The sequence below is a fragment of the Labrus bergylta genome, chromosome 11 (genome assembly GCF_963930695.1).
Source record: "Labrus bergylta chromosome 11, fLabBer1.1, whole genome shotgun sequence".
In the NCBI taxonomy this organism is placed as follows: domain Eukaryota; kingdom Metazoa; phylum Chordata; class Actinopteri; order Labriformes; family Labridae; genus Labrus; species Labrus bergylta.
Window position 1 is genome coordinate 22,920,735 of NC_089205.1, and position 25,999 is coordinate 22,946,733.

The 25,999-nt window shown below is 41.0% G+C and overlaps 2 protein-coding genes across 5 annotated transcripts in view; both read right to left on the reverse strand.

Moving 5' to 3' along the window:
• Positions 1–1,607: 1,607 nt before the first annotated feature.
• mlnr (motilin receptor) lies at positions 1,608–8,152 on the reverse strand. The gene is made up of 3 exons (XM_020646326.3): positions 7,961–8,152; positions 6,648–7,488; positions 1,608–3,047 (listed from the first exon to the last, which is right to left on the reverse strand). Exons 2-3 carry the CDS (start codon positions 7,429–7,431, stop codon positions 2,749–2,751), a joined length of 1,083 nt encoding a protein of 360 aa, XP_020501982.2. The 5' UTR covers positions 7,432–7,488; positions 7,961–8,152; the 3' UTR covers positions 1,608–2,748.
• Positions 8,153–11,172: 3,020 nt separating this feature from the next.
• Positions 11,173–25,999, reverse strand: part of fndc3a (fibronectin type III domain containing 3A) — a 43,911-nt gene continuing 29,084 nt past the window's right edge. For all 4 annotated transcript variants that reach the window (XM_020646301.3, XM_065960170.1, XM_065960169.1 and 1 more), the window contains 16 exons: positions 25,856–25,909; positions 25,656–25,780; positions 25,290–25,464; positions 24,618–24,704; positions 22,584–22,722; positions 22,041–22,109; positions 21,790–21,908; positions 20,667–20,772; positions 20,281–20,456; positions 20,009–20,122; positions 19,739–19,888; positions 18,134–18,480; positions 17,378–17,590; positions 16,859–17,025; positions 14,655–14,779; positions 11,173–13,947 (listed from right to left, as the gene is read on the reverse strand). In XM_020646301.3, the coding sequence (XP_020501957.2) occupies positions 13,624–13,947; positions 14,655–14,779; positions 16,859–17,025; positions 17,378–17,590; positions 18,134–18,480; positions 19,739–19,888; positions 20,009–20,122; positions 20,281–20,456; positions 20,667–20,772; positions 21,790–21,908; positions 22,041–22,109; positions 22,584–22,722; positions 24,618–24,704; positions 25,290–25,464; positions 25,656–25,780; positions 25,856–25,909 (2,490 nt within the window). In that variant the 3' untranslated portion in view covers positions 11,173–13,623. The remainder of the gene's footprint in view (positions 13,948–14,654; positions 14,780–16,858; positions 17,026–17,377; positions 17,591–18,133; positions 18,481–19,738; positions 19,889–20,008; positions 20,123–20,280; positions 20,457–20,666; positions 20,773–21,789; positions 21,909–22,040; positions 22,110–22,583; positions 22,723–24,617; positions 24,705–25,289; positions 25,465–25,655; positions 25,781–25,855; positions 25,910–25,999) is intronic.

Sequence of the window (25,999 nt, forward strand, 5' to 3'; positions counted from 1 at the left end):
CAGAGACCCTTCAGGTCATTGATCCAAAATGACCTTTACTGTGCATATAAGGAGACAAAATAGATATTTGATGCAAATTAAATGTGTAACGATTAGTTGTCTAGGTGCTAAACGGAAAATTGTTTTGAGTTTTAAGATACAAACTGTGAACTGTTTTAGTTTGAGCAGTTGGTTGGAAGAGTTTAAAGGGATGGAACAAGCTGCTGACACGTCAATGCATCTTGAGCAGTGCCTTCCTTTAACAACATGTACATCAGTGGAATCCTGCAAGAACTTTTCTTTTTTCACAAAAGGCTTTTTGATTTAGATGAAGATTTTTTTTTTGTGATGTAAAATAATTCAATTGATCTATTTCAAAGTTAGCATGTTGCTGGTAATCTGTGAAATGGGCTTTAATGGGAAACTGATCAGATTTCTTACCAGGAGAATAAAACAATATAGAAGTCCATATAGTTTTTAAAAATGTTTGACCAATCAAAATCCCAGAAAGGTTTGACACTGCTGTAATTTATCTTCACACGTTCATAAATGCACAGTTAGTCCATCATGACAGCAGCATGATTTGGCTCCCCCCTCTGGTAAAAAAAACCCCACTATTACACTGAAATGACCTGTGCTGAAGCTGTGTCAGAAATCTTATTTCCCAGAAGAGATAATCTAAAATAGAAGCAAGTTTCATAAGATGATGAATCTAAATATAAAACAAACATGGTGCAAAGCAGAAACGTATGGAATTACAAGGAAATGTATATGTCCATATAGTTTCTTTCAATTCAGTTTTTCTGTCAGCCCCTGTCTTGTTTGTGGGTTATGGCATATTCCTTTAATATTACGAGCATACAACTATTTGTATATGCTATAATGAGGCACACAGCCATCTCAGCACGTTTCTTGCAAATCATTTTAAATATGTTTTGAGCATACGTTCTAAAAATACATGATCACATAAGTTGCTTAACAACAGGCCTTGGGTAATGTATGTAAGAGCCTTGATGTGAAGGAAAGACTTTAAATAGCTAATTCAGCTCCAGTAAAATAATATAATAATAAAATACCAATTTAGTTGAGGACGTTTATTCCTGTTGAAGATCAAATCTCCCAGCAAAATGCCATCACTTAGAATATAAATGACTGCATGTATGTTACAGAACTCAAAGATGAGTGTGCAGTTGGTTAAAGGTTGCTGTTGGAGTGGAAGTCACAGCCTGCAAAGCAGATTGAAAGCAAACAAACAGTTTATTTCTAAACCTGAACAATTCAAGATGGTGTGAAAAAGGCCTGAAGGAGGTGATGACGGCTCTGGCTGGACCAGTCACTCGCAGTCACTCTCTTTATTATCAGGAAAGAAAATAACCAACAGAGGAGTCATGCAGCTTGCTGATCTCTCCCCAGGTGATGGCAGAATGGTCTGAGGTATATAATCTTTCCCCCGCTGCCTCAGCTCCTCTGACAGAGATGAATGGCTTGTTTAAAAAAAAAAGGTGTCATGAGGATGAGTCAACCCAGCAAGACTTTGTCTCTTTGTATTTGTGCAAACCAAGGCCTGATGATTCATGGGTAAAATCATGACAGTTCCCTTTCAAGGACAAGATTTATGGTAGACAGAACCTGGAAAACTTTGGGTTTATTTTTGGATTGGACATTGTTCAGGTTAAAAATACATAACTTTGACATTACCTTTCTTGCCACAGTGCATGGTGTACAAAAGTGCACAATTTCTCATTCAAAATGCAACATCAAAACAGATTTGTACAATGGTGTCAAGATTATGCAAAAAGAGGCGATAAAAGCAATAAGCTCTGCCACTGCTGACAACCTAATATCTTTATTCCTCTTTGAAATGCTTTTAGAGCAGCCATTACTTTGAATATGGTGATGCAGGGACATTGGCTGCCAGCACAAATCTAACTCAGAGCCCAGGTAATGTAATAGCAGTGTCAGATTACATGTGATGACCAGCACGTACGCAGCCCCAAAACCTTAAGGCTCAGGTGGCCTCTGTATGCCACACACACACACACACACACACACACACACACACACACACACACACACACACAAAACTGCGCCCATTTTCATAGTAATCTACTTTCATCAAATATATGTTCTATCAAACAGGAGAGAAGGTACAAAGCCCTGCAAACATACAAACACATATGAACGCACACATGCAGACACACACAATCAAACCTTATCAGGTCAACGAATGTTCCACAGCTAATGGGTTTACTTGTTTTGATTCTCTTCATTAATAAGGACATCCAACATACAGCATGATAACAACATTTCAACAAATTCGATGCAGCTAAGACAACGATTAAACAATATAAATGAGCAGACATTTCAAATGAACACCATTTGTCATGAACAGAGAGGGATCACTTATTAATCAGTTCTGTGGATTGATGATTTTTGTGAACTGAAATGGTGCATGTGTTCATGACATGAAGCAAGAGAACCAAACTTATGGTAGAGGTAAATACTTGACATGAGGTTGAAAAATAGATATAATGGTTTCTGTCAGAGTTAGCTGAATTCAAATGTTCTTGTAAGATACATTTAAATGTGTCATGCTTGAAAATCCTCATTTCTCTTTAAACTGAGCAATTGAGTGCTGGGCAAATCTCAACCCCATTGGTCTGTACGTTGTTAGGGGTTGTTCCTCTTTAGCTGCAGCTCCTGAACTCTAAAGAATCTCTCCTTTGATGAGGAAAAAAAAAAAAAAGCCACTTCTCAGAGTGTGGCTTCTCAAACCACCGTCAGGCTTTCGTTCAGGGTGGAGATGTGGGAGAGCTGCCTCTGGCCCTGGTTGGCTTGTCCGGATCGACAATGCAGTAGGAACAGGCGTTTGGCTGCAGCCCTGTACTTCTGAGACATGAGGTTGTAGACGACAGGGTTGATGGAGGCGCTGAGGTAGCAGAGCACCATGGAGGCCATGTTGAACTTCTGACTCAGCATGGCCGTGTCGTAGTCGTCCACCTGAGCAAAGAGGTTCCTGCCAATGTGGTAGGGCAGCCAGCAGATGATGAAAGCCAGCACCACCACCACTGAGGGAGAAAAAATATCAGGAAGGGGACATGACTTTTGTAAAGCACTTATTCCTTGAGATAGCATGACATGTAACACCTTCTTAGAACCATAAATGGACTTTTTTACACACTTTGCAACAACAAACAAAACACATTATGCGCTAAGCTGTCCGCTGTCCACATACACACTTTCAGGCAGGCTGTCCCTGAAATCTCCCTGAGTTTCTTGTTCAAAAATGGACCCATCAGGGAGACTATCACTGTCGGACAGAGGGGCGACATGATGGAATAACTAAGCTGCAGAAAGGGTGGGCGAAGGAATCAACAGTCTGATGTTATGATGATAATTCTTGGCTTGTAGCACGGTATCAACAAAAGAGTGGAGAAGAAAATACTTAAAAACAGAAATTGTGATGAAGCAGTTTCATCTCATGCACCAAGATGGCAGCGGTCATGCACTTGTCGCAGGATATTAAAGTCTTCAACCCCTCCCACTCTCTCGCGTTGCATCTTCCTGAATATTGCTGCCTAATATATCTGCTGCATTCACACGTCGGCCAACCCTCACTGTATAATGAATAATGTGAATTATTCTCCAAGGGGATGGCATAAAAAATATTGGGTCAAATTTGGGATGAAAATATTCAGTTGTTGGTAGCTTCAGGAGCTTAGTGCATTTGCAACACAATTATGGATAACATGGATAAATCAATTTCCTCATGTCAAATTTAGTCAAGAGATCAAATTACCCCAGATGTTTAACTATTCATTAAAGCCAGAAAGCCATCATATCTCCTCTACAAAAGGCCACCTTATAGGCCAACACTTTCAGTTGGGTGTATTTTCTGTGTCCTGCCAGAGCTGAATGTCAAAGTTAGATATCACTAGGATGTGGTGCTGCTTTAGTTCAGTTGGATGAGCAGGCATGAGGCCACAGTCCTCATCACACTAGTTGCAGGTTTGACTCTCTTTCTGGAGGCTGTTTGATGCATGTCATCCATAAGTCTCTCTCTCTACAGCTTTCTCATCCAAATAAAGGCAAAAGCCTAAATTAAATAAGTTACGTTTGCATAAGAAATATAAAAACATAGCTGTAATATTTGTTTTGGTTTCATGAAAATCAATAACCATGAGGACAATGGGAAAGCTGTTGGATTTTCACATACTCAACAACCGCCTCATTTTCATTGTAATCTTCTCTTATCAAGTTTATGCTCTCTCAAATAGGAGAGGAGGTACACAACCCTGCATAAATAAACTGAGACTAGCATCTTTTTGCAACTAGAATTTCTCTATTCTGCACTGAAGCCCAAAGCAGACATGCATCCATACATAAAATCTCAATTCTCTAGTGAAAACAAGTTATTTCCTGTTCACTTTTTTTAAGACCTTGAATTATTTCTCTTGGTATCTCAGGTTAACAAATCTAGTTTTCCCATTGTGACAGATTCATTTTTACTCATAGGATTTTTTAAAATATTGGCAGAATAATTTTTTTTTTTGGTGATCTAATTTAGAAGACAAAAAACAATAGGTGGGTCGCTGTGATAGACCAGACCATGGCATGCCACAAGGCAATGTTGAATTCAAGCTTATTTCTATAGTACAAAGCTTTTCAGGGTAAACTGCACTTGATAAAACAAACAGCCACATTTTTCACTCCAATTTAACCCAATCTTTTTAGTGCCAGCGTCCTGGGGAAATCTAAAAATCTCAAGAAAACAACAATATTACTCTATATCACAGTAAAATGGAGGAGATATGAAATGTATGAATATATGGCCACTTAGGCCTCCGTAATATTACTTTCTTCTATTGCTCAATTTAAATTAATGACTTTTTCAAAAGGACCTTGCTTATCCAAAACCAGTGAGAAGATAAACACACAGAAATAATAAAATATCACCTGGGAAATAAGAGTGTTGTCTTCATAACTTTGGCATATAACAGCTTATCTATATGGGACCTTTTTATACTGAGTCTGATTAAAATATTGGTTTTCAGGCTCTTTAAGTAACCTCTGATCTATGGGCAGTGCTAACCCCTCGACATTTATTAATGACCAGCTACAATTTACAACCAGAGGACTTCTCTTTCAGCCCCCAAACACACACACACACACACACACACTCACTCACTCACACAACCACACTACTTCTCTTGTTCTCTTAAATGATGTTGGCCTGTAATTGGCTCCAACCATAAAATAACACTTTCAGCACAGGCAAGTATGTGAGCAAATTAGTGCACGTATCCAGCAGAAAAGCTGTGAAGAAAACACGTCACTTATCAGAAAAAGCTTTTTGGTGTGGAAATGTAACGCCTGTTGAGGTCATCACTGAGTCACTGATATCGATCAAGAAGCCCAGCAGATAAAATCGCCATCAATTTGTCTGATGGAGGCAGTAATTCAGCAAGGCTAATAAATGTCAGTTCAATAATTAAAAGAGAGGCATTTCTGCCTTATATAACAGTTATCTATAAATTGAACACCTACATTGTGTGCACAGAGTGGACAGATGACACACAGAACTGATTGTGTCGTACGAGGAGCAGCAAACACAGAGGGACTCCAGAGGTGTGTGACAGGAGCAGATTGAAAAGGACTGTGGGAGCATGCAAATCTGCATTAGGTCTGATTTATGGAGGCCTCTGATGACAATCCAATTTGGGATTCAACAAATGTGGATACAAATGGCTGCTCATCTGACAACATGAGCTCTGTGCCACGTGTGTTCAGCTAATGAACAGCTTTAATATCCTAATGGTACGTTTCATAACTAAATATTTGGCTAATACAGAGTGGCAATGGTCGTTCACTCTAAAACAGGGTTTCCTGTGCAATGTGCCAGAGCTGCAAATTAAAGCAATCAGAATGTGCAGTGGCAGGACGTGATTTGCTTCTGACAAAACAGAACAATTTAGCCGTTGATATCAACATGAACACAGCAGCGTTCTCGTCCTAAAATAACAGGATAAAAGACACACAGTGCACAGTGAAAGAACTTTTAGAGAACTAGAGTGAACAAAGGAGGTGAAGAAACTTTAGGTTTAAAACAGAGGAAAAAATGACTTCTTTGTATATCTGTTAAACAAAAGAGCCAGAGCAGAAAAGCACAAATCTCTTACTGGCGTGGTGATTTCTTTAAGCAACAGTGACAGACAGGCACACTGTGAACAGAGAGATATCTGGCTTAATGCCACTCCTGAATCGTCTGCCTCTATCATTTTTGTTTATAAAAAAAAAAGCACAAAGAGGTTTTAGAAAGCAAAATCACAGGGCCTAACTCCAGAAAATTGAAATGGCTCTGCTCTTTTGAGGAAAAAGAAAGATGATCATTATGTACAGGTTTACTTTGCAAACTGCAAAAGTGAAACTTTAAAGTCCCAGTACAGAACATCCATCTGTTTCACACTCCAGATTTATTTTTGTACAGACGGTTACAAGCTGAGGATGAACGCCTCAAAACAAAGACACGCCCAGTGGTAGTTGTTTAATCTTAGTCTTTCAGTTTTTGATCATTGTGCGCGCTGATTGCTCCCTGATATCAGCATTAGAGCAACAAACTCCTGTTGTCAGGGTTGAAAAAGAATTATGAAATTAAATGACTCACTCACCTAGGATCTTGACTGTTTGCCTGTGGGACCTTTCCCGGGCCAAAGCACAGGGGCCTTGTAGGTCATTTTTGCTTTTCCACAGCTTGTACCCGATGGAGCCGTAGAGGAAGATGAGGCAGAGCATTGGGCAGAAAAAGTAGGTGGTGGACACCCAGAGCATGATGTGCAGCTGTCCAGAGATGATGGCGTTGCTGGTGTGTTTGCACTGCCCTGTATTGTAGTCGGGGTGTGTTTCGTTGTCATACTCCACTCCAACCAGGAAGAGTGTTGGAGCTGCCGAGACCAGAGCGAAACCCCACAGGGCGAGGATGATGTACTGGACCCTGCGCCTGGTCACCAGCACCTTGCTCCTGAGAGGGAAGCTGATGGCCAGGTAGCGCTCGATGCTCAGGGCCGTGATGTGAAGGATGGTGGCTGAGGTGCATCCCTCAAAGATGTAGTGATAGAAGCGACACACCGCCTCGCCAAAGAGCCACGGCACGTACTTCCACAGGCGGTAGAGATCAAAAGGCAGGCAGAGGAAGATGATGAGGTCGGACACCGCCATGCTGGACAAGTAGAGGTTGGCCGTTGTCTTCATGTCCTTGAAGTGCTGGATGATGAGGATGGTCATGGTGTTTCCGGTCACCCCGATGATGAAGATGAGGATGCAGATGACAGTGACAGGGATGAGGGTGGAGGCGGGGAACAGGGAGCCCTCGTAGTGGTGGTCGTCTATGCTATAATGAACCATGGTCTCTGCTCTACCAGCATGAAGGTCAACCTGGGGTCTGGTCCAGGGCATGCCAACCTCCACAAAGTGCTGGAACTGTCACGTGTGTGTTCAAGACTTGAACAGAGGCTTGGGAGAAAAATTAGACTGTAACAGAACCGATTTTTCACAAAATTTTCTCTCTCTTAACTACAAATTTTTGAAAGACTTTAAGTTTCCACTGACGTCCTGTGGAGATAATTATCCATATTCTTTTCTTTTAAAGGCAGCTTTTGGTTTCTAACATTAGTAATGATAATAAACATCTGTTGGAAGAATATTAGATGGATAGGACCCTCTGTCTCATTTTGTTCTAAGCTGATCTGTGATTTTAAATGACTGTATGTATTTTCCTGAAATTATATAAATCTGAAAAGGCTTAACACACAATATTATAACAGAGATTAAATGTCTGCTATTTCTATTTACATATCATGCAGAAGTAAATGGAAACCAGTGCAAAGGGCTCCAACACGCATAATCCATGGTTTAATCTTTTTCTTTTACTCTAAAATCGTGAATAACATCCCAGAGTGAAAGAGATATTTGCAGGTGGCCTTACCTTTAAAGCTGAGCTGGATCTCTCAACCTTTTTTAAGTTTGGTTGCTCTCTCTTGTGTCACTGTGAGTCGGTGGAGAGCAGCAGCTGCAGAAGGGTTTCCTGAAGTGGCAGAGCCGGTCTCCGAGGCTGGATAACCAGTCGAGCTCTGGTGAGAGACGAAGAAAGGAGCACCTCCTCCACAGCACCCAGAGGAGTCAGGGAGCGACAGGGAGGTTGCCTGCTGTGTGTGTGTGTGTGTGTGTGTGTGTGTGTGTGTGTGTGTGTGTGTGTGTGTGTGTGTGTGTGTGAAGTATTCTTCATAATCGAATGATGACAGGATGGATGTTGGTAAAAGACAAAAGATGGTGGGGATAAGGGTTGAGGGAACCCTCCTCCATCACTGCTGCTGCCTGGATGAATCAATCCAGATTGAGGATCATAGTGATCTGGACTGAGCATCAATACGTAATAAGTATACATACAAAGAGGCCCATATAACTGTATTAACTAATGCATCAATCACTGGAATCTTTGCATGTTCGCTAACCCGTCTGAAAATGAAAAACAAGTTCTGTTTTGGCCTAATCGAGCATCAGCCTGCTCTGTCTCTCCGCTGGGCTTCATCACTCCACACACCCATCAGTCTACTCTTCCTCTTCATCCTCACATTTGCTATGTGGCTTCTCCAAATAAACCTGTCTTCAACAATGGTGGTTAAAGAGGAATGGCAATTAAGAAACTCTGATAAACAGTGGTCAGTACCTGGAGATATGACACGGGCCTAAAAGCGTTAAAGATGATAATATGTATCTAAGAAACATTTAAATCACCATAGTTGAAAAATATAATCTCAATGAATAAGTGAATGTGCATTTGTTTATCTGTGAGATAGTAACAGTTGTGCCACCCGGTAAAGGTTAAAGGTCAGTCTTCAATACTGGATAAGCAGTGTTGATTTTAACTAATTCTCAAAAGAATGAGTTTGAGTCTGATTTAAAGTTTTTACTCAAGAGAAAGAAAGTATAAGTCTCCGCAGATCAATATAACATTCACATAATTGTTGCCTCTGTGTGTGAACTGAATGATATCCCCAACTAAAGCGTCACAGTTAAAAGGTGAACTATTTTAGTTCCTGATCCACTGGTTTTCCTATTGAGTAACATGAATCACCAAAGCTAAGATGACCTGCTGGATGACCAGCCGTGTGCTCTGTTGGTTCAGAGCCACAGCATCCATTAGATCTCAATGAACCTTTGTAAGCAGAGTCACACTGACACCAGGGAGTGTTTGTGTGTTTACACTGAGCTGACCCGCAGCCGGATGAGGCGCTCAGACCTCCGAGGGGCAGCAGGAACGTCCCTCCTCTGTCATTGTTTACTCCTGTCAAAGCAACAGGACAGGGAAAGCTTGTTTACCCCCCTTTTTTTTGAGCGCGATCCAGTCTTTCTCTCAACAAGGGCTCACGTTGTACAGAGAATGGTGACAGAGACGGGTGAGCCCACTTTCACCCTCATCATCAATCACGGCTCTCTTGTTTACACCTCTTAGGTGAGCTTGTGCAATGAACATGGGCTTTTATCATGTAGAAGCTTTAATTCAGCATGTTCTGTTTCTCTCTCACACACACAAAGCTGTCTCTGAAGACAACAATATAAAAAAAGAGGTATATTTGTAATGAAATTCAAGTCGTACTGTTGTGTGCTTGGCTGGTGGTCGACATTTTTTTATCTTGAAGGGCAGAATGAAAGAAGAGTAAATGATGGAAAAGTGCAGACCAGGAGTATGAAGCCTCTGCACTTCAGTGTCTAATATCTTAAGCAATCAAATGTACAAATGCATATTTAACTCACAGACCCTTTGATTGGACAAAGAAACAGCTGCTAAGTGCCTCGTCTTTTAAACCAGTTTCAGTGCTGAGCTTTATGGCTGTTCACCAACTGTCTTCGAGTTCCTCTCGGAAAACACGAAACATTTTTAGTTTCATTTCAGTCTAAAGATGATGTTTTGGTAAAGGGGGTCCTTTAATGTGACGCTCAGTCTACTTGTTTCAGGTAGCAGTTTTCGATTGCTACACGACATGTGTCCACACTATTCGGTTTCTTGGCTGGACGTTGGCGTCTAAATTATTTTTCCAACTGAATGATTTAAAAAATAATAATAATAATACATTGTAACACCAAGCTACTGCAAACTTGATCAGTCATTAAAAGTGTTGTCTACTTAATAAAACACTGCATGTTCTTTAGAGGCAAGTACTGTTGTTATCATTAAGCAACCGAACAAATAACAATAAATGAGTTATTAAAGCTCCTGTGAGGAGATTTTTACTGGTTACAGATCAGAATTAAATGAAAAAGGATGTCTCTATATGACTTAAAAAACAAAACAAGTAAAAAGACTGATTGTTTATATATAGTTATTTGTAATGCCTTAAATCGCTGCTGCGGGGTAATTGTCAGATAAGGTGATTAACTGCATGCTGCACATTTTTTTAGGGATGGGATTCCGTCACAAACCATAAATTCCTCACAGGAGCTTAAAGATACAGTAACTGCTCCTTTATTTGATAGGTCAGCCTTTTGACAGAGAGCAGATGTTGGAGTGTTGAGTTTCGAGGTTACATGCTGCATCAATAAGGGCTACATCTTAAATATATGGTTATCAAAATATGTCTTATGTTTCCATACATTGAAATTAATAGAAAAGTGTTAAAAGGACACTTATTATGCAAAATACACTTTGCCATGTTTTCCTAACACTAATATGTGTCCCTATCTGTCTACAAACCCCCCCCCAATCATGAGAAAGTCCATCCTCTCCATCTTTTCAGAAAATTTGTGCTAAAACAGGTTGTTTGGAGATTTTCTCTTCATGACATCACAAAGGACAGTAACCCCTACCCCAAGTGGGTGACACTCCAACAACTAGGTGTTTGTGACCTGTAACTGTAAACAATACAGGTCAGACACAGCTCACTCACATTTAAAGCTACAGACACAGAAACAGCCTGTTCTGAGCAGGACAGAAATAGAGAGATTTATAGGCATGATTAGATACTGGAGCAGAGTGGATTTTTAGAGATAAACTTAAAAGACATGATCTGGGGAGCTTCGAGACTTCGCTAAACTTGTTGTAAAAGAGGATATTGTGTGACCTTTAAAATGTGACCATTGAAGTTCTTCAGAGTTTAGAGAAAACTCAAATGTTTTGTAAAACCATCAGCACAAACAAAGTCAGAAAAGCTTCAATTTATTAAGATTCAAATTCGGGAAAAAAAAAATAAAATCCTTACATTTCAGAAGCTGGAATCAGTTAATGTTTGTTGTTTTTGCATGATTAATGAATGAATGAATCTATGTTACTTACATAGATACAGAAAAGTGATTCAACTGATCATTTCAACGTCTAGATGTTTTCAACAGACCCCTGGTAGCCAATATTAAAAAGAAGCCCCGTCATTGCTACATTTACTAAATGAGTAATTCAAAGACAAATATATGCCCAAACTTGCAACATGATTAAGAATAATAAATCTTTTATTGTGCATGGATCCTTTGTAGATATCATGGCTATACAGATACACTTTAGATACATATCTATGATTATACATTTTCCCATAACGAACATTTTAAAGTGATATGTCTGGTAGTATGTATAGTATAACAAATTTCATTTTGGAATGTACGGTGTATGAGGTAACTGCAAACATTAAAATTACATAAAAATGGTCTCTATTTTTGTGCATATTTTACTCATTTTTGTAGCATTTTGTTAATCTCCCCAGCCAAAGGTAGTAAGCCCCGGGTGAAGAAGTGTTAAAATGGCACACGTTGCAATCGCTATCAAAAATAGGAATTTGAATTCTTTCAATGACAAAGAGAAGACATCTGCAGGATGTCTCAAAGACCAAATCATGTAATTACCCAAGACGTTTAGCAAGGTACCTGTATTTCATTTCAACATTTGCAATAGCAGTCACCTGCCCAAAACCGAACAACACTAGACCCTACAAGCAGATTACCACTGACAACTCAGTGTGAGCAATCTGTTACGAATACTTCACACACAGAGAAAAGGCAAATTTAGATGAACAGGAAGTACATGATATAACACATTTTGTATCTGCCATTTCCATTCCATAATTCATGGGTACTCAGGATTTATTATTTTCTCTGGAGAGTTTGAACTTATATTACTTCAATATAAAAAAATATACTTCACACATGTAGAACCTGACAAGAGAAATCAAAAGAAATTAAATGTAATACACAGAACTACTTTCCATTTCTTTCCTGATTATGTAGGTTTACTAACATCAAATTAATGCTGCGAAAAGTAAAAGTAAATAAAACACATTTTAGTGTTTCCTAACACTAAAAGAAAAAAACATCAAAACTTAAAAATTAAATTAAGAAAATTCTCCCGAGATTTTTTTTCCTCTCCAATTAAGGCCTCTGAAACAACTGGTACACTTCTTTCCTCTGGTTTTCTTTTCCTCTTTTTTTTTTTGTTGCTGAGATACTTCAGCTGTTTCAGTGACACATTATGTGGTACTACAACTTTTAAAACACCCAAAACACAAGTAGGGCTTGCACAATCTCAAAGTATGTTCTATAAAATGCATCACAAGACCAAGACACAGTCAGTCAAGGTTTCCTTTCACTAAGGTGCAAAATTAATTACTGGGGAAAACCAAAAACGAAAAGTAAAACAAAACATACATGTAAGCATACATTTTTTGTGCTGAACAACACGATTTCAGAGTAAAGCAGCAGTATAACTATATGATAGTAAAAATAATTAGAATTCACTGTTTGTTTGGTTTTTGTTTGTATTCTATCTTTATATTGAGCTTTTTTTTTCTTACAGGTCCTTGTGTCTTCACTGTACAAAAATATACTAACATTTCTCCAGTCATTTTTGCATCCTTAAACATTCTGAACATCAAAAAGGTTGGAAAGTGCTAAATGAATGTTCTACAACGTGAACAAGATTTGCTTTCCGTGTCTTCTCTCACCAGACCCCTTAAACTCCAGCAGGGGAGTAAAGTCCCTTCATCTGGCCCTGAAGCCCTCCCAGCCGTGTACCTCTGTGGCACTAACTACATACAGTATACACATCTGGACACACACACACACCCCACTGTGCAAACACTGGCCCACCAGGTCCCAGGATCAAATAGCACATAGGCTAAAGACACACCTACATACTATTTTTGGAACACATCTATCAAAAAACAGTTTCATACTGGACACAAATGGAAATATAAATAATGACTATTTCTATACACATATATATATATATATAATCAACAAGTACGAGTCAAAGTGCCCCTTCCCCCCAACCATCTCCCCATAAACAAACCATATTCCAGCTCTTTCTGAGTTCCTTCTGCACAGGAAGCTGATTATGATGGAACAGAAATCTGAAATGAACAACAGAAACCACAAAGTCGTGGCAGCGTGACAAAGGCAGGAGAGTCTGTCAGGTTTCACAGGTGCCAAATAAGATGTTAACATCCCCAATTTTTCAACCGCTATTCAGCTCTCACTAACCAGCCCTAATGCGAACACTCTGTTGACAACAGAAAACAGTGAGTACAAAACAAAGAATACAAAACAACAGAGAGAGAGAGGGGGGGGGAGAATAAAGCTATAACCCTGCAGCCGGGTGGTGCAAACTGCTCATTTAATTACAAAGTACTGGATGACAAAAGCGATGAGAATAGCGATGACAGCGAAAACCATGAGGAGGAGGAAAGCACACTGCTCGTCTGTCAGACTTCGTCGGGCTCGGTTTGACTCCGTGCAGGCTCTGGACCCTGAGCCGGTCGCACCGCTGCCTGAAGCCACTTCGTTCCGCTGGGGGGAGAGGGTCACTGTTGGGCTGTAGGGACCGCTTAGCTCAGGGGTGTCCTGACACTGCCTGATAGCACAAACCCGGAAACGGTAGTCGCTGTTGGGCTGCAGGTTCTGTACATGGAAGGATGTGGCGGAGCCTTTATAGGCCTGCAGACAGAAGGGAGACGAGTGGAAAAGTGATCACATTTTTTTTTTTTAAATGAAGCTTGCTTTGTTTGTTTATTTATAAGTTATTGCAGTACAAAGGTAAATTCAATATTTTGGTAATTTCTGAAACACTGTAATTCAGCTGCTTTAAGGACTCGACTTTGTTTAGAAGATTAATACAGGTATAAGCAATTTGTTTTGATGTTTTTAAAATGGAAAAAGTAAGAAAAATGTTGCCTCATGCATTATAACTGAGACTGCTTCTCAGAAAAATGAATAATTCCGCTTTCTCAAACATGAGCTTCTCAGTCTAGGCCACAAAGACTGACAATGAAGAGGAAAACAAACTCATGCTGGATGACAGCCTCATATTTCATCTCCCTGATTCAATCGCCATATATGATGTGGTGAGATTAGCATAAGCCTGCTGTGGCCATTACTCCAGGTTAACATGGCTGGAGGCCACAGAGAGGGATGAATGTGTTGGCAGGGGGCTCGACACCTGGGATACCTCATAGATCAATGACCTTTGCATAATGGACAATTTAAAGTCAGTGGTAACAAATACAGAGTGCTGCAAAGCCCCGGTGAACACATTAAGGCCCTGGATCCATCTCTACCCTGATGTGCATAATAAAAGCTGCTGAGATGGATGGCAGGTTAGCCGCATGGAAGGACAGTAGGCCCGCATACAACAACATCCGTACCTGTTTAAAGTCAGAGTTTCCCATCATGCATTGCAAGGTGTAGATGATTGGGTCACCCTTCATTGGCGACAGGGCCTCCCATGTGACTTCACAGGAGTTGTCATCAAGACGCTCAACTTTTGGGGCTGAAGAGTAGAGAAAAAAAAAAAAGAGTAGCAGTTGTAATGAGACTTTTGGACTGACACATTGCATCCATAACATCTTCATACTGGTGTTCCAGTGTGTGGTGTTTAAATTGTGTTACGCCATTGCAATTTGGGAGTGTGGGACCTGCACACACACAGTGCTGTTCCACCCTGCCTTCTTCAACATTACATGTTAGGGCTGAAAGATATATGATTTTAACATCACAATTGAGATGTGTGCATGTGCAATAGTCAGATCGCAGTACATGCAATGTGACCTGAGGCACGTCATGTTGCCATTTTTCAGTTTTTCTCCTTTTACATGACTAATCTACAATAACTGCTGATACCAACTTCAGTAATCGCAGAATTGACAATTGTGCATGCAGTCTTTGATTACCCTGTGTGTAAAAAGTAGACATACAGGAGACTGTCTCATACCTCGGAATGGCGCTCGAGGCAGACGCTCATTTACGCAAGGCAGATTTAAAACGAGAGTATTCCTGCTGCTAGGTATTGGCTCTGGCTCGTTAATGCTGTGGCCACATTTACAGACTGTTAACAGAGCAGATGTGCTGCTGATTGTTTACTCTTAGTTGCTACGTCCAAAGCGCTCACACTGAAGTGAGTCACAGGCAGCCCAAGACGGCGAGCTTTCGTTTAATCAGAAGTTACTTTCACTGTGTTCATCATGCAAACTAAACATGGATCTTTAGAAATGGTTGATGAAATACAAGTCCTCTTTTTCTCTCTCCACATGTTGTCTCTAATTCTGTCTGTGTGTGTTTCAGAGTCACTGTTAGGAGTGCTGGACATGTGAAAGTACAAGGGGGTTAAGACTGGCAATCAGAAAACGATTAAATCATAATTAATAAAAAAGTATGATTGTAATAGATGTGTGAAAAATATGACTCAATGTCAGTTTTTTCAAATATTCAACACTGCCATCATCTTCCCCCCATTACGCCTCTGTTACTATCTTCGATGGTGGATCGGGCCTGAACAACTTTGCCTCACTGTTCCCCCTCAGTCATTACATATTGCAGGGGCGCAGGTATCCCGACTTGAACTGGCCATGTGTAAGAGCCAGAGTTACTCTGGTGGAGATGTGGGGAAGACTCCTTGAAGAAAAACCCAACAAAACTACAGTAGTTGGTTTGAACTCAAAGTAATCTACAAAAACCTCAGGGTTAGAATTAAGAATTAAAAACCTTCCTGAAGTGGATAAAGCTTTGATTTATTTCTTATTAAAAAGCTAAATAAAAGACAAAACAGACATTGAACTTCCAACATAATTTTCATGTGCTGTGAGCTCTCTGTCTGAATGAAAGCTTTGGGGGATTGTTCAAAGTGGGCTGCTGCAGAACAATTCGCTTTGATACGAGGGTACTTGCTTTAACTACGTACAGTGACTCAGCTGATGAGCTGAGAGTGAATTCGAGACAACTGCATACAACTTCAACTCATTAGTAAAGTGCCATAACTATGAGTCATTGGTTTCTTTAGGTGGCGTGGGCGACTTTATAAGCTTAAACAATAAATGTAGTTATTTTTTTAACTTGTAAAGTGCCCTATTAATTATAAGAAAAATACAACAACAGGGAGGATTTCAACCTGATGCTATAATGGTTAGTCTGCGTTCAAACAGCTAATGGTTTAAGAGTTCACTCCACTATGTGGGGAGCCAACAGTGTTAAATAATAGTGACAAACTGGCACATGACTGCCTGATTCAAAGGAGGTGCTGCATTGAGAATAAAACACACATCCTCATTACTGACTTCAATATGTGGGATCAAAGGAGGCCTCGCAGAAGCTGCTTGAGACCAGAGCAGAGTGCTGAAAACCTGACTGATGATGACAGACAGACAAGTGAAGGTTCGGCTGCTGGGACTTAATCAAATGCAAGTCAAACTGAGGTTCAACCGAGGTTAAAAGCTGAGCACACTTGCTTGCTGTCTGTATGTCAGCAGTGAGTGTAAAAATAATAAGTGCGGATCCACATCCGGAATAAAAGGGAGCCAGAAAGAGCATAAAAAGAGAGAAAAGAAAGAGAGAAAAGAAAGAGCTGCCACTGTACCTTTCAAAGGGGCTGGAGGAGAGCGTGGGGTGGTGAATGTGTAAACATTGGAGAAGGGCCCTTCGCCCGCCTCATTAAAGGCCTGGATGCGGAACGTATAAGAGGTAGACTCATTAAGCCTCTGGACTTTGTGTGTGTGGCATGGTCCTTTATACAAGGATATAAATCTGCAATGACAGGAACATGAAGGAAAAGAGAGAGAGAGAGAGAGAGAGAGAGAGAGAGAGAGAGAGAGAGAGAGAGAGAGAGAGAGAGAGAGAGAGAGAGAGAGAGAGAGAGAGAGATAATGAGTCAAAGGGTAACGATGACAAAAAACAAATGAGACGAGTGTCTCCTCTGACAAGAAATATACAGTGGATCATAAGTCCCTGTCTCCTTCTACAGGCTCTCTGTCTGACACATTACCTTTACATATCACGCCCTCTTCTATAGTCATGTACAGCTTTTCCTGAAACACCCCCCTTCTCTCATCACTTTATCTCTTGTCACTTCCCCTCGCCCGACTAATGGGCCACTGACCTGCCGCTCTTGTCCCCCATCTGCAGCTGATACTGGAGAGCATCTGAGGTGGAGGCTTTGGCTGGGCCATCGCCCCACTTGAGCCTGAGGGTCTGGTGGCTGAAGGCAGTGCACTCCAGGCGGGGGGGCTGTGGGGGTAGGGGCTTCGTCTTCAGCTTAAAGGTGTGACTAAAGGGGCCTGCTCCCAGGCTGTTCAGGGCTTGGATGCGGATCCTGAGGATGGAGAGGAAGAAAGGTGTGAAGATCAAAGAGCTGAGAGGACTGAGCTGACCTGAGCTGGAAGATTATTGGCCTAAACAGTATTTCCCTTCTTTGGCAGGTGTTGACGTTCAGCCTCTGCCAGTGTGCAGTCATTTATATTCATGCTTTGTATGCTCTTTCTTAATTCTACATCACCGTCACACTTCCTCAAAGCTGACAGTCTATACAACCTCTCTAATTATTTAACAAGACCAGCGTGCAGAGCCAAACAATAGAAAACACATAACTATTGGTTTGTGAAAAGTCAGACCTTAAAGGCTCAACTATTTACAAAACAACTGCTGGCCCTGTCAAGAACAACCCCAACTAGTATTATTTACAGACGTAAAGAATTCTACTTCTTTTCAGTTGTACAGTTAAGCATCACAGACCTATTTAAGAACCGAGTATTCTATGTGTGTTACATCTATGCATCCTGATATTTTAAGAACTCACAATTTAAAAAAGGTGCAAAGGGAGCTGGTACAAGTGTTACACAAATCAGAAAGCACCAACCTGTAGCTGGTGTCAGGCTGCAGATGCTGCATGATGTGTTTGGTAACAGGACCGACGACAATAGGCTGGCGCTCTCCGAGGTCAATCAGGTAGGAAGTGATCTCAGAGCCATGATCACATGGGGGGTCCCAGCTAATACCCAGGCAGGTTGATGGGGAATAGAACAGTGGTGGCCGGTACTCACTATCTTCATCCTCCTCATCCTCATCAGGGTCCACTTGAGTGTCGTACCTCTGCATCTCAGACTCCTTCAGCATGTAGATGTTGCTGACTGCTGCAGGCACAGAGCAGGGCGTCTGGCACAACACCGCTTCACTGAAAGGCCCCACGCCAGCCACGTTCACAGCCTGCACACGAGCAAGACACAAGATTAACCGTCAACAATCACTTGTGAGGCGAGGGGACACGTGTAATGTCAATGTTTGGCCACAGGGTGGAGTTCCGATGTAAACATCCCTGCTTAGATTTTCAACAAGACATAAAAAGTATCTGTCTTTTTTCTAGCCAAACCCTTGGGTTATTAAACAAATGCTTGAGTAAACTCATACATTGACGAACTAGGAAAAGATAGTCAAATTAAAGTGTGGATTTATAGCTTGACCAGAGGGCCTGTAGTGTTGACCAATCGTGGCAGTGTGGAAACTGAAGACACTGCCATGTGATAACCCATTACAGTCCAGCTCCCTTCTTCCCATATTAAACTACAAAAGAGGCTGAAAGCAGAGCCTGAAATTTCAGTCTAAACCAGACCCAAAGGACATTTTAATGCCAGAATGTGACTCTTTGACACACACTCTGGCTTCATTGGTCACAGTCTGAAAAGCAGTCTTCACTGCAACAGCACAAGGCAGCAATGGAATAACCAGCTGCGTTATCAGCCTGTTCATGAGGATGAAGTTACTATAGAGAAGACTGCATGTAGATTAAGATCTAATAAAGTGCAAGCCGATCATCACAGGCAAGCATACAAAAAAACAAACAATAAATGAAAACCTTAAAAACAAATTTTTGAAATGAAGTAAAGACCAATCAAGAAAAGCTGATGGCATGATGATGTTTTTTTGGAGGTGAACTTTTTTGGACAAATGTAATCAAAATTTTAAGTACCCAGGTATGGATTCACGAGTGACGTATTTCCTACACAGGATGAAGAATGAGTCAGTGGAGCGCAAACTGCTTCCACTGACGGCGAAATGAAGGCATTTAAAAATAAGTATCACTCCTCATATTTCAAAAAGGGGATGCTCAAAAATGTCATGTCTTTGGGATCCATTGAGCAACGATGGAACAGATGGAACGAGAAAAGTAGGAGAGAATGACAAATTAACTCTAAAAATAGCGCCGTTATAAATATTCACCACTGATCTTCGCTGTTTTAACCTGTACTAATCAAAAATTGTGAAATTAAAATATACTTCATTTTATTTCGAAGCCTTTTTGGTTCATCACATGTCCTCATGAAAACATGGTTTCTAAAATAACTCAGAGAGGATTTGAAGGTGAAATGTCATTCTTTATTAATTATAAGATGAGATCAGAGTCTATTTTTACTCAGTCTTTTAACGATAGATACAGATGTTAAAAAAATGTTTCATGATCGCTCACCTGGACCCTGCAGAAGTAGTTGGTTGCAGGAAGCAGCCCCTTCATTTCATGGCTGAGCCCGGGTCCGCTGTAACACACCTGCATGCTGCCCTCAGCAGCACCCCACTCCAGTCGAAACTCTGTCACTGGAGCCCCGTTGCTGGGAGGGGCCTAGAAGAGAAACACAAACGAGAACTCACATAAACACATTAACTTATTGCATGGTTTGATATTTATTTAGAAATATGTGAGTGTGACCCCCATGAAAAAAGCAAGTGCAGCTGGTCCTACCTCCCAGTTCAAAACAACACAGCTGGGGGATTTGCATGTGGTAGAAGGAGCCTTGCACTGCTCAGGGGCCCCGGGGCCGGTTGTAACTTCACAGCGCTCGGACAGAGGTCCAAACTATCGGCAGAAAAAAGAACGAAATCCAATTTATTAAAACTGAAAAACTTCACATTATTCATTTTAAACCATACTCAGGGAGAGAGGTTTGAAAACATGGTGCACAAAAACATTCCCTTCTCCTTATATTGCCAAATCTGTTTTGACATTTTTCTTACCCCAGCCTTGTTTGCTGCCTTGAGCCGGAAGCTGTAGGTTTTGCCAGGCATTAAGCCTCCCACAGAGCAGTCCAGCTCTGGACCCTGGTAAACCTCCCTGCTCTCCTCAGACTGCTGCCCACTCACTTCTACACTGTAGCAGGACACGGCACTGCCTCCGTCTACCTGAGGTTGACCTAGAGAATGTGTGCAACAAGTGTCAATAAAACAATGTTCTGTAAAAATGTGAAACAGTATATAGACAAAGATTCGATTTCAAACAGCTAAATAATACAAACTGTATGATTAAAGCTCACTGCTTTGAGGTAGTTCGCTACACAAATAAATACATCAACAGAAGCTAGAATACATCCCACACAGATCCAAGTTGGAGAGGAATGACTCACCCCAGCGCAGTTGCACCTCCCTAGCTTTGGGCTTGCCCACCAGCCGAGGGGGCTGGCAGGGCCCTGGGGGCACTGCGGGAGTCTGGACCTGCAGGGTTTCCGACAGCTTGCAAGGGAAGACAACACACCAATTAAGACCCAGAGAAAAAACAAATTGACAATCTCGCCCCTCTCCTCTTTCTCCTGCACAACACACACAGGTTACAAACTGTCATTACCACCACCTTATTGGACAGATCCAGGATACAACGGCCCAGAAAAGAGACAAACCTAAATGTTTCGTTCTTATTAATACCTGGCTGTGCACAGAGAGATATGCTGTGTTCCTTATAAAGGCGACAATATTGTTATAGACATCGTCTGGCTTGTCCTCAGACTCTCAACTTCAGCGACAAAAGGCAAACATGTGAGTGTTATGTCACATTGCGCTGCACCAAAAGGCAGGATCTCGCCACCATGAGTCATGTTTCTACACAAGCCCCATTATGAATAAATGCATGCACTAACAGCTGATGAAGAAATTAATGAAGAGTGTCTGTGAACTGAACTAATTAAGAAAAACATCCTCTGACACATGCAGGGAGGGTTAATCGATTAGCAGGCTTTGTCTTGTACTTGCACACTAGGAAGCATAGTATTATCTCCCAACATAGGACACTGGCTGAATTTCAATTTCTTATTAAAACTCACCATAAAGAGAGCGCATATCTAGAATTATTCATGCAAAAATGATCGGATCAAGCATGGGGTGAGGGGATACTCATCATGCAAGCCCATTTAATGACAGCATATGTAACAGCCAAAATAATGTGTCAAATTTTTAAGAGCCAACAGAAAAACAGAGAACAATAATGCAGCTGCCAATATGGTGAGAGTATTGGTTAACATATTCTGAGTTTAAAAGATCCTGATTCCTAGTTTAAAGTTTATTTTGAGTTAAATAAAGAAAGGGAAGATATAAAAATGCACAGATACAATATGAATAAGTTATCATTGTGTTCCACGTTCCACCTGTGATTACATGAAAAGTAATTGATAAGCAGACTCAAAGAAAGTCTGTGGTGAAAACACAAAATAGCGTGCATGACTTTGTGTGCACATGTGCTGATGCTGAATGACTCACCGGGCTCTGCCCTCCCTCACTCATGCAGTAAACTCGCGTCTGGTAGGAGCAGCCAGGCTTCAAGCCTTCACACACATGCTCCATAGCTGGCCCTGAGTATACCAGCTCCCATGACATACCTAAGTACAAAAACAATACAAAAATATTTGCGTTATGTCAATTAACTTTTTTTTTTTTCCATTTCAAAATCAACCTTTTTTTGGTTAACTTCTATAATTGAACATTATTTAATAACACCATAATTAACTCACCACTCAGGCCTTCAGACAGCTCCACAACATACTTTGTGACTTCTGCTCCACCATTTTCCTTTGGGGGCTCTGAAATGCAAACATGAAGAAATAAAAAAAGATATTATTAAACTGCACTAAGTACGTTTTTTTCAACTAGGTTGCCTGGCCAACTCATGTTGTCTGCTATTTCTAAAGAAACCTATAAGAAAAATGATCCGTTCAAGTAGGACATTGTGGGAGGGTATTGATAGCAGGAGAACTGGCTGCATTTTTAAATACTGAAGAAACTCATTAAAAAGAACTTTAAGTAAGACATGTAGTTGTTGACTAAGCAAATTAGCCACTGATGTGGACACAGTTCTCAAAGCTTTTTCAGAGATTATCAAAGATTCATTCTTATGTCTGAATGTGTTGAAGGACGGTCCGTCGTCTTCTGAACTGACTACATGGAGTGTTATCTCTCTCTGGCAGATAAATCTATAGTCAGACAGAATTCAATGAGTAAAGTCAAATCCTAAACTGTCAACTATATTCAAGAATGATGGAGAAAGAAATGCTCACCCCAAGCCACCTTGAAGCTATTGGGCAGGACTCTTCCTCTGATGACAGGCCTGCAGGGACTGCTGGGTCTGTCTGGGTTTGTGATGAACTCGACCACCTGGCTAGGGTTACTCTTCCCCTCCGAGTTATATGCCGCCACCTGGAGGATATGCATGAGACATATAATCACTGTCAGAGTATTTGCGATTGTTTGTGTAGGGATGGCAAGTATATGAAGGTCATTATGTTTCCTGATAACAAGCAGTGGCTAGCCTCAGTGAAAGGTAATGAAGGGGTCTGACTGAGTGAATGTAACCCCTCAGCCCTAAATGGCGGCAGACAAAAAAACCACATTACTATAAAGATTCAGCTCTATCTACAAACTCATTTCCGCAAAAATGTTTAGACATTGCAAGCAATGCAATCAAAAAAATGAGGTAATAAGCTTTATAGGGCTTTTATTTCAGTTTTGCACATCTGCGATAATCGGCAGATCTCTGCGAGCCTGCTGAGTACAGCTCATCCACATACTGTAGCAAGACAAACCTGCACAGCAACCAGCCTTCCCTCACACTGCGCAGCAGGATAATTGGAAATGATTGAGGGAGGGAGTCTTCTGGGTGACTTATGATCATTTCTACCATTTGGGCATATGGTGGGAATAAAAAGCTCTGTCTTCATCATGTTTAGGAATGATGTGGTGCTAAGTTTTCAGGCAATGTGAACAATGACTTGTAATGCTGTTATCAGTTGATGCATAAATTTGATTTCATGTTCTCTGTAGCTGCACAGAAAGAGAGAAAAAAAGCGTTAAGAAAAAGATCCATTTGATGCTTGTATTGCACCTCTGATATTTAACTAAAATGTACAGCTATTAAGTTGTGAGGAATAAAAGTTAAGCTTAATTTGTTCAATAAAATAAAAGGTATACTACTTGGAATTAAAGAATGCTGGTGTTATTTTATATTTGATTATTATTAACACAGATCTAAAGCCAACTATGCATTCGACCGTCAAATATAATTTTCAGACTTCACTACTGTCCCTTAAGATAACCACCCATGGCCTGAGAAACTAAGAAAAGCCCTGCAGCATTTTCATTTTCCCCCGGTTACTCAAACAGATTGATTAGCTAATTTGTTGGGGACTAATTTCCAGACATGAATACACACCTACACACATTTCTAAGTATTTTTGTCAGGAATCTAAATGTGGGATCATCACAAAAACAGTGGAGGTGTTCATCGTAACAAAAGGAAATCTCACCCAGGTCTTGGCGTGGCTCGCTAATGTGTATCAAATAGGACTTACTTTTTTTAAATAACAAAGGCTTAATAAGGCCTTATACGGACAAATTGGAGCAAATTCTATCCCATGACTAATTAAAAAAACGAATCAAGGAGGCACAGCATATTTTGCTTGAACATTGCTAATCAAAGCTCAGAAACACAAGTGACAGAAAAGTGGGAAAAAATGTGATTATCTTTAGAATGACTCAACCTACTGAAATGCAAATAGTGATAAAACTCTGACTTTCAATTTAAAATCAATAATGTATGTAATATGTCATGTCTATTGTTTTGACATTATTTAACCTATAACTGCAATGGTCTGGTGTTAACAGGTGAAGAGAGGTCATCTGTGGCTACTCAGAGCTGTTTAGTCAAACAGTCAACTATTTAGAGGACGACGTCAGAATGAGAGAGGGAGGAAATTAGGGACTAAGGGAGATTCAGTGACATGGAGAGGAAGATACTAGTCAGTCCCTGAACTCGGTCACATTACTTCCAGCCAAAAAGCCTTTGTGGCTCATAGGCTTTGCTTGGCAAGCTTCTCATTGGGGCCCCGCATGTGCAGAGCGGTGGAGTTCTAATATTTATGTTTCAGTTGCCCATAGCCCTTAAGAAGAATCCTGCAAACAGATGAGTCATAGAACCACTGTGGGCCTCAGCACCCTCCCTGCCAGAAGCCTGTCCCCTCCACAAAAACACACCGCAGCGATATCAAACCTATGTATCACCCGCTTTGACTGCAAACATCACAGAGCTCCCTTACCCTAAACTTGTACTTGGTACTCCTGTGGAGATTCCTGACAGTGCAGGAGAGCTCGTCGCCATCGTAGCTTGGCTGGAAGCCATATCCCTGGGACAATGACAAATGACAGGGGGAGAAAGAAAACAACCAGGTGAGCAATGACTAACAAGACAACCATTGTAGCACAAAAACAAAGTGGTCTGCAGGAGACAAACAGCTACAGGGGATGAAGGAACTTTTTTTTGTGTTTTCACTGTCGCAGGTAACTGCTTGAGGCGATGCAGGCGGTGGTGACAGAAGCAATAAGTGTCAAGTAACTATTAGAGCAAACCGCTGAGGTGTCACACAAAGAGAAGAGATGTCAATTTGATTTTAGTGAACTGAAATTATTAACAGAAGTCATGACTCAGTATTTAGCTACAAAAGCAAAAACAGTCAAATAGATGTGATTTATGAATTGGTTAGGAGTGAATGTGAAAACCTTGCACCACGTTAATTGTGTACATTGTTTATCATGATGTATCAATGTAAGACAAAGAGATGGGCTTTGTGATACTGCCCATTAATAGGCCCCTTTCTTTGAAGGTAAACAATGTGTATGTTTGTGGATATTTGATCCATCTTTTAGGAACTTCAATCACAAACAAGCAGCTGATTTCACCGTAACATAAAATGGGAAAGTGGGAGACATACTGAGCCTTCTTCCTCCATCTCCAGAATGTAGAAGATGTCGTCCTCCTTTGGTGAGCTAGTGGGTCTCTGCCACTTCAGACACAGCCAGGTAACCCCTGCCATCTCCAGCTCTGGAGGGAAGGGTGGCAATGGCACACTGCATGAGGTGAACAGGTCCACCACTTCACTGAACTCGCTGGGGAGGGCAGAGAGAGAGAGAGAGAGAGACAGAGAATGGGAGAAAACGAGAGAAACACACAGGAGAGACAGAGTGAGAGACACATAAACATACAGATGGACAGACTGCGAGTGGAAGAAACAGTAACATACAAACAGACAACACGGAGGGTTCATTCAGGAGAATATCTAGCATGTTAAGGCTCCTACCTTGCACCCATGTCATTTTTTGCTGCAAGGCGGAAGGCGTATCTTGAAGCTGGAGAAAGCTTGGTCACTCTGTACTGCTTCTGAGGGCCGTAGTAGCACTGTTCATAAATCCCAGTGCCCTTCCCCTTCAGAAAACAAAGGCTTTAGTTTCAGTTACAATAACTTTAAATCAAAGTTGCTTTCTCATTAAGAGTAATTACCTCATCCCATTGCAGAACGTAGTTTTGGATTTTGGAACCGTTGTCACACGGAGCCTGTAGATAAAGCACACAAAGTTCAATGACTGGCCACTTGAGGATGGCACCAAAAGCCAGTGTGCAGGAGACCTTTTTTGACATCATCCC

Coding starts and splice junctions, on each gene's coding strand:
- mlnr (XM_020646326.3), bottom strand. CDS start 7,431: ATGCCCTGGACCAGACCCCAGGTTGACCTTCATGCTGGTAGAGCAGAG. Junction 3,048..6,647: donor GCAAACAGTCAAGATCCTAG/GTGAGTGAGTCA, acceptor TTTCTCCCTCAG/TGGTGGTGGTGCTGGCTTTC.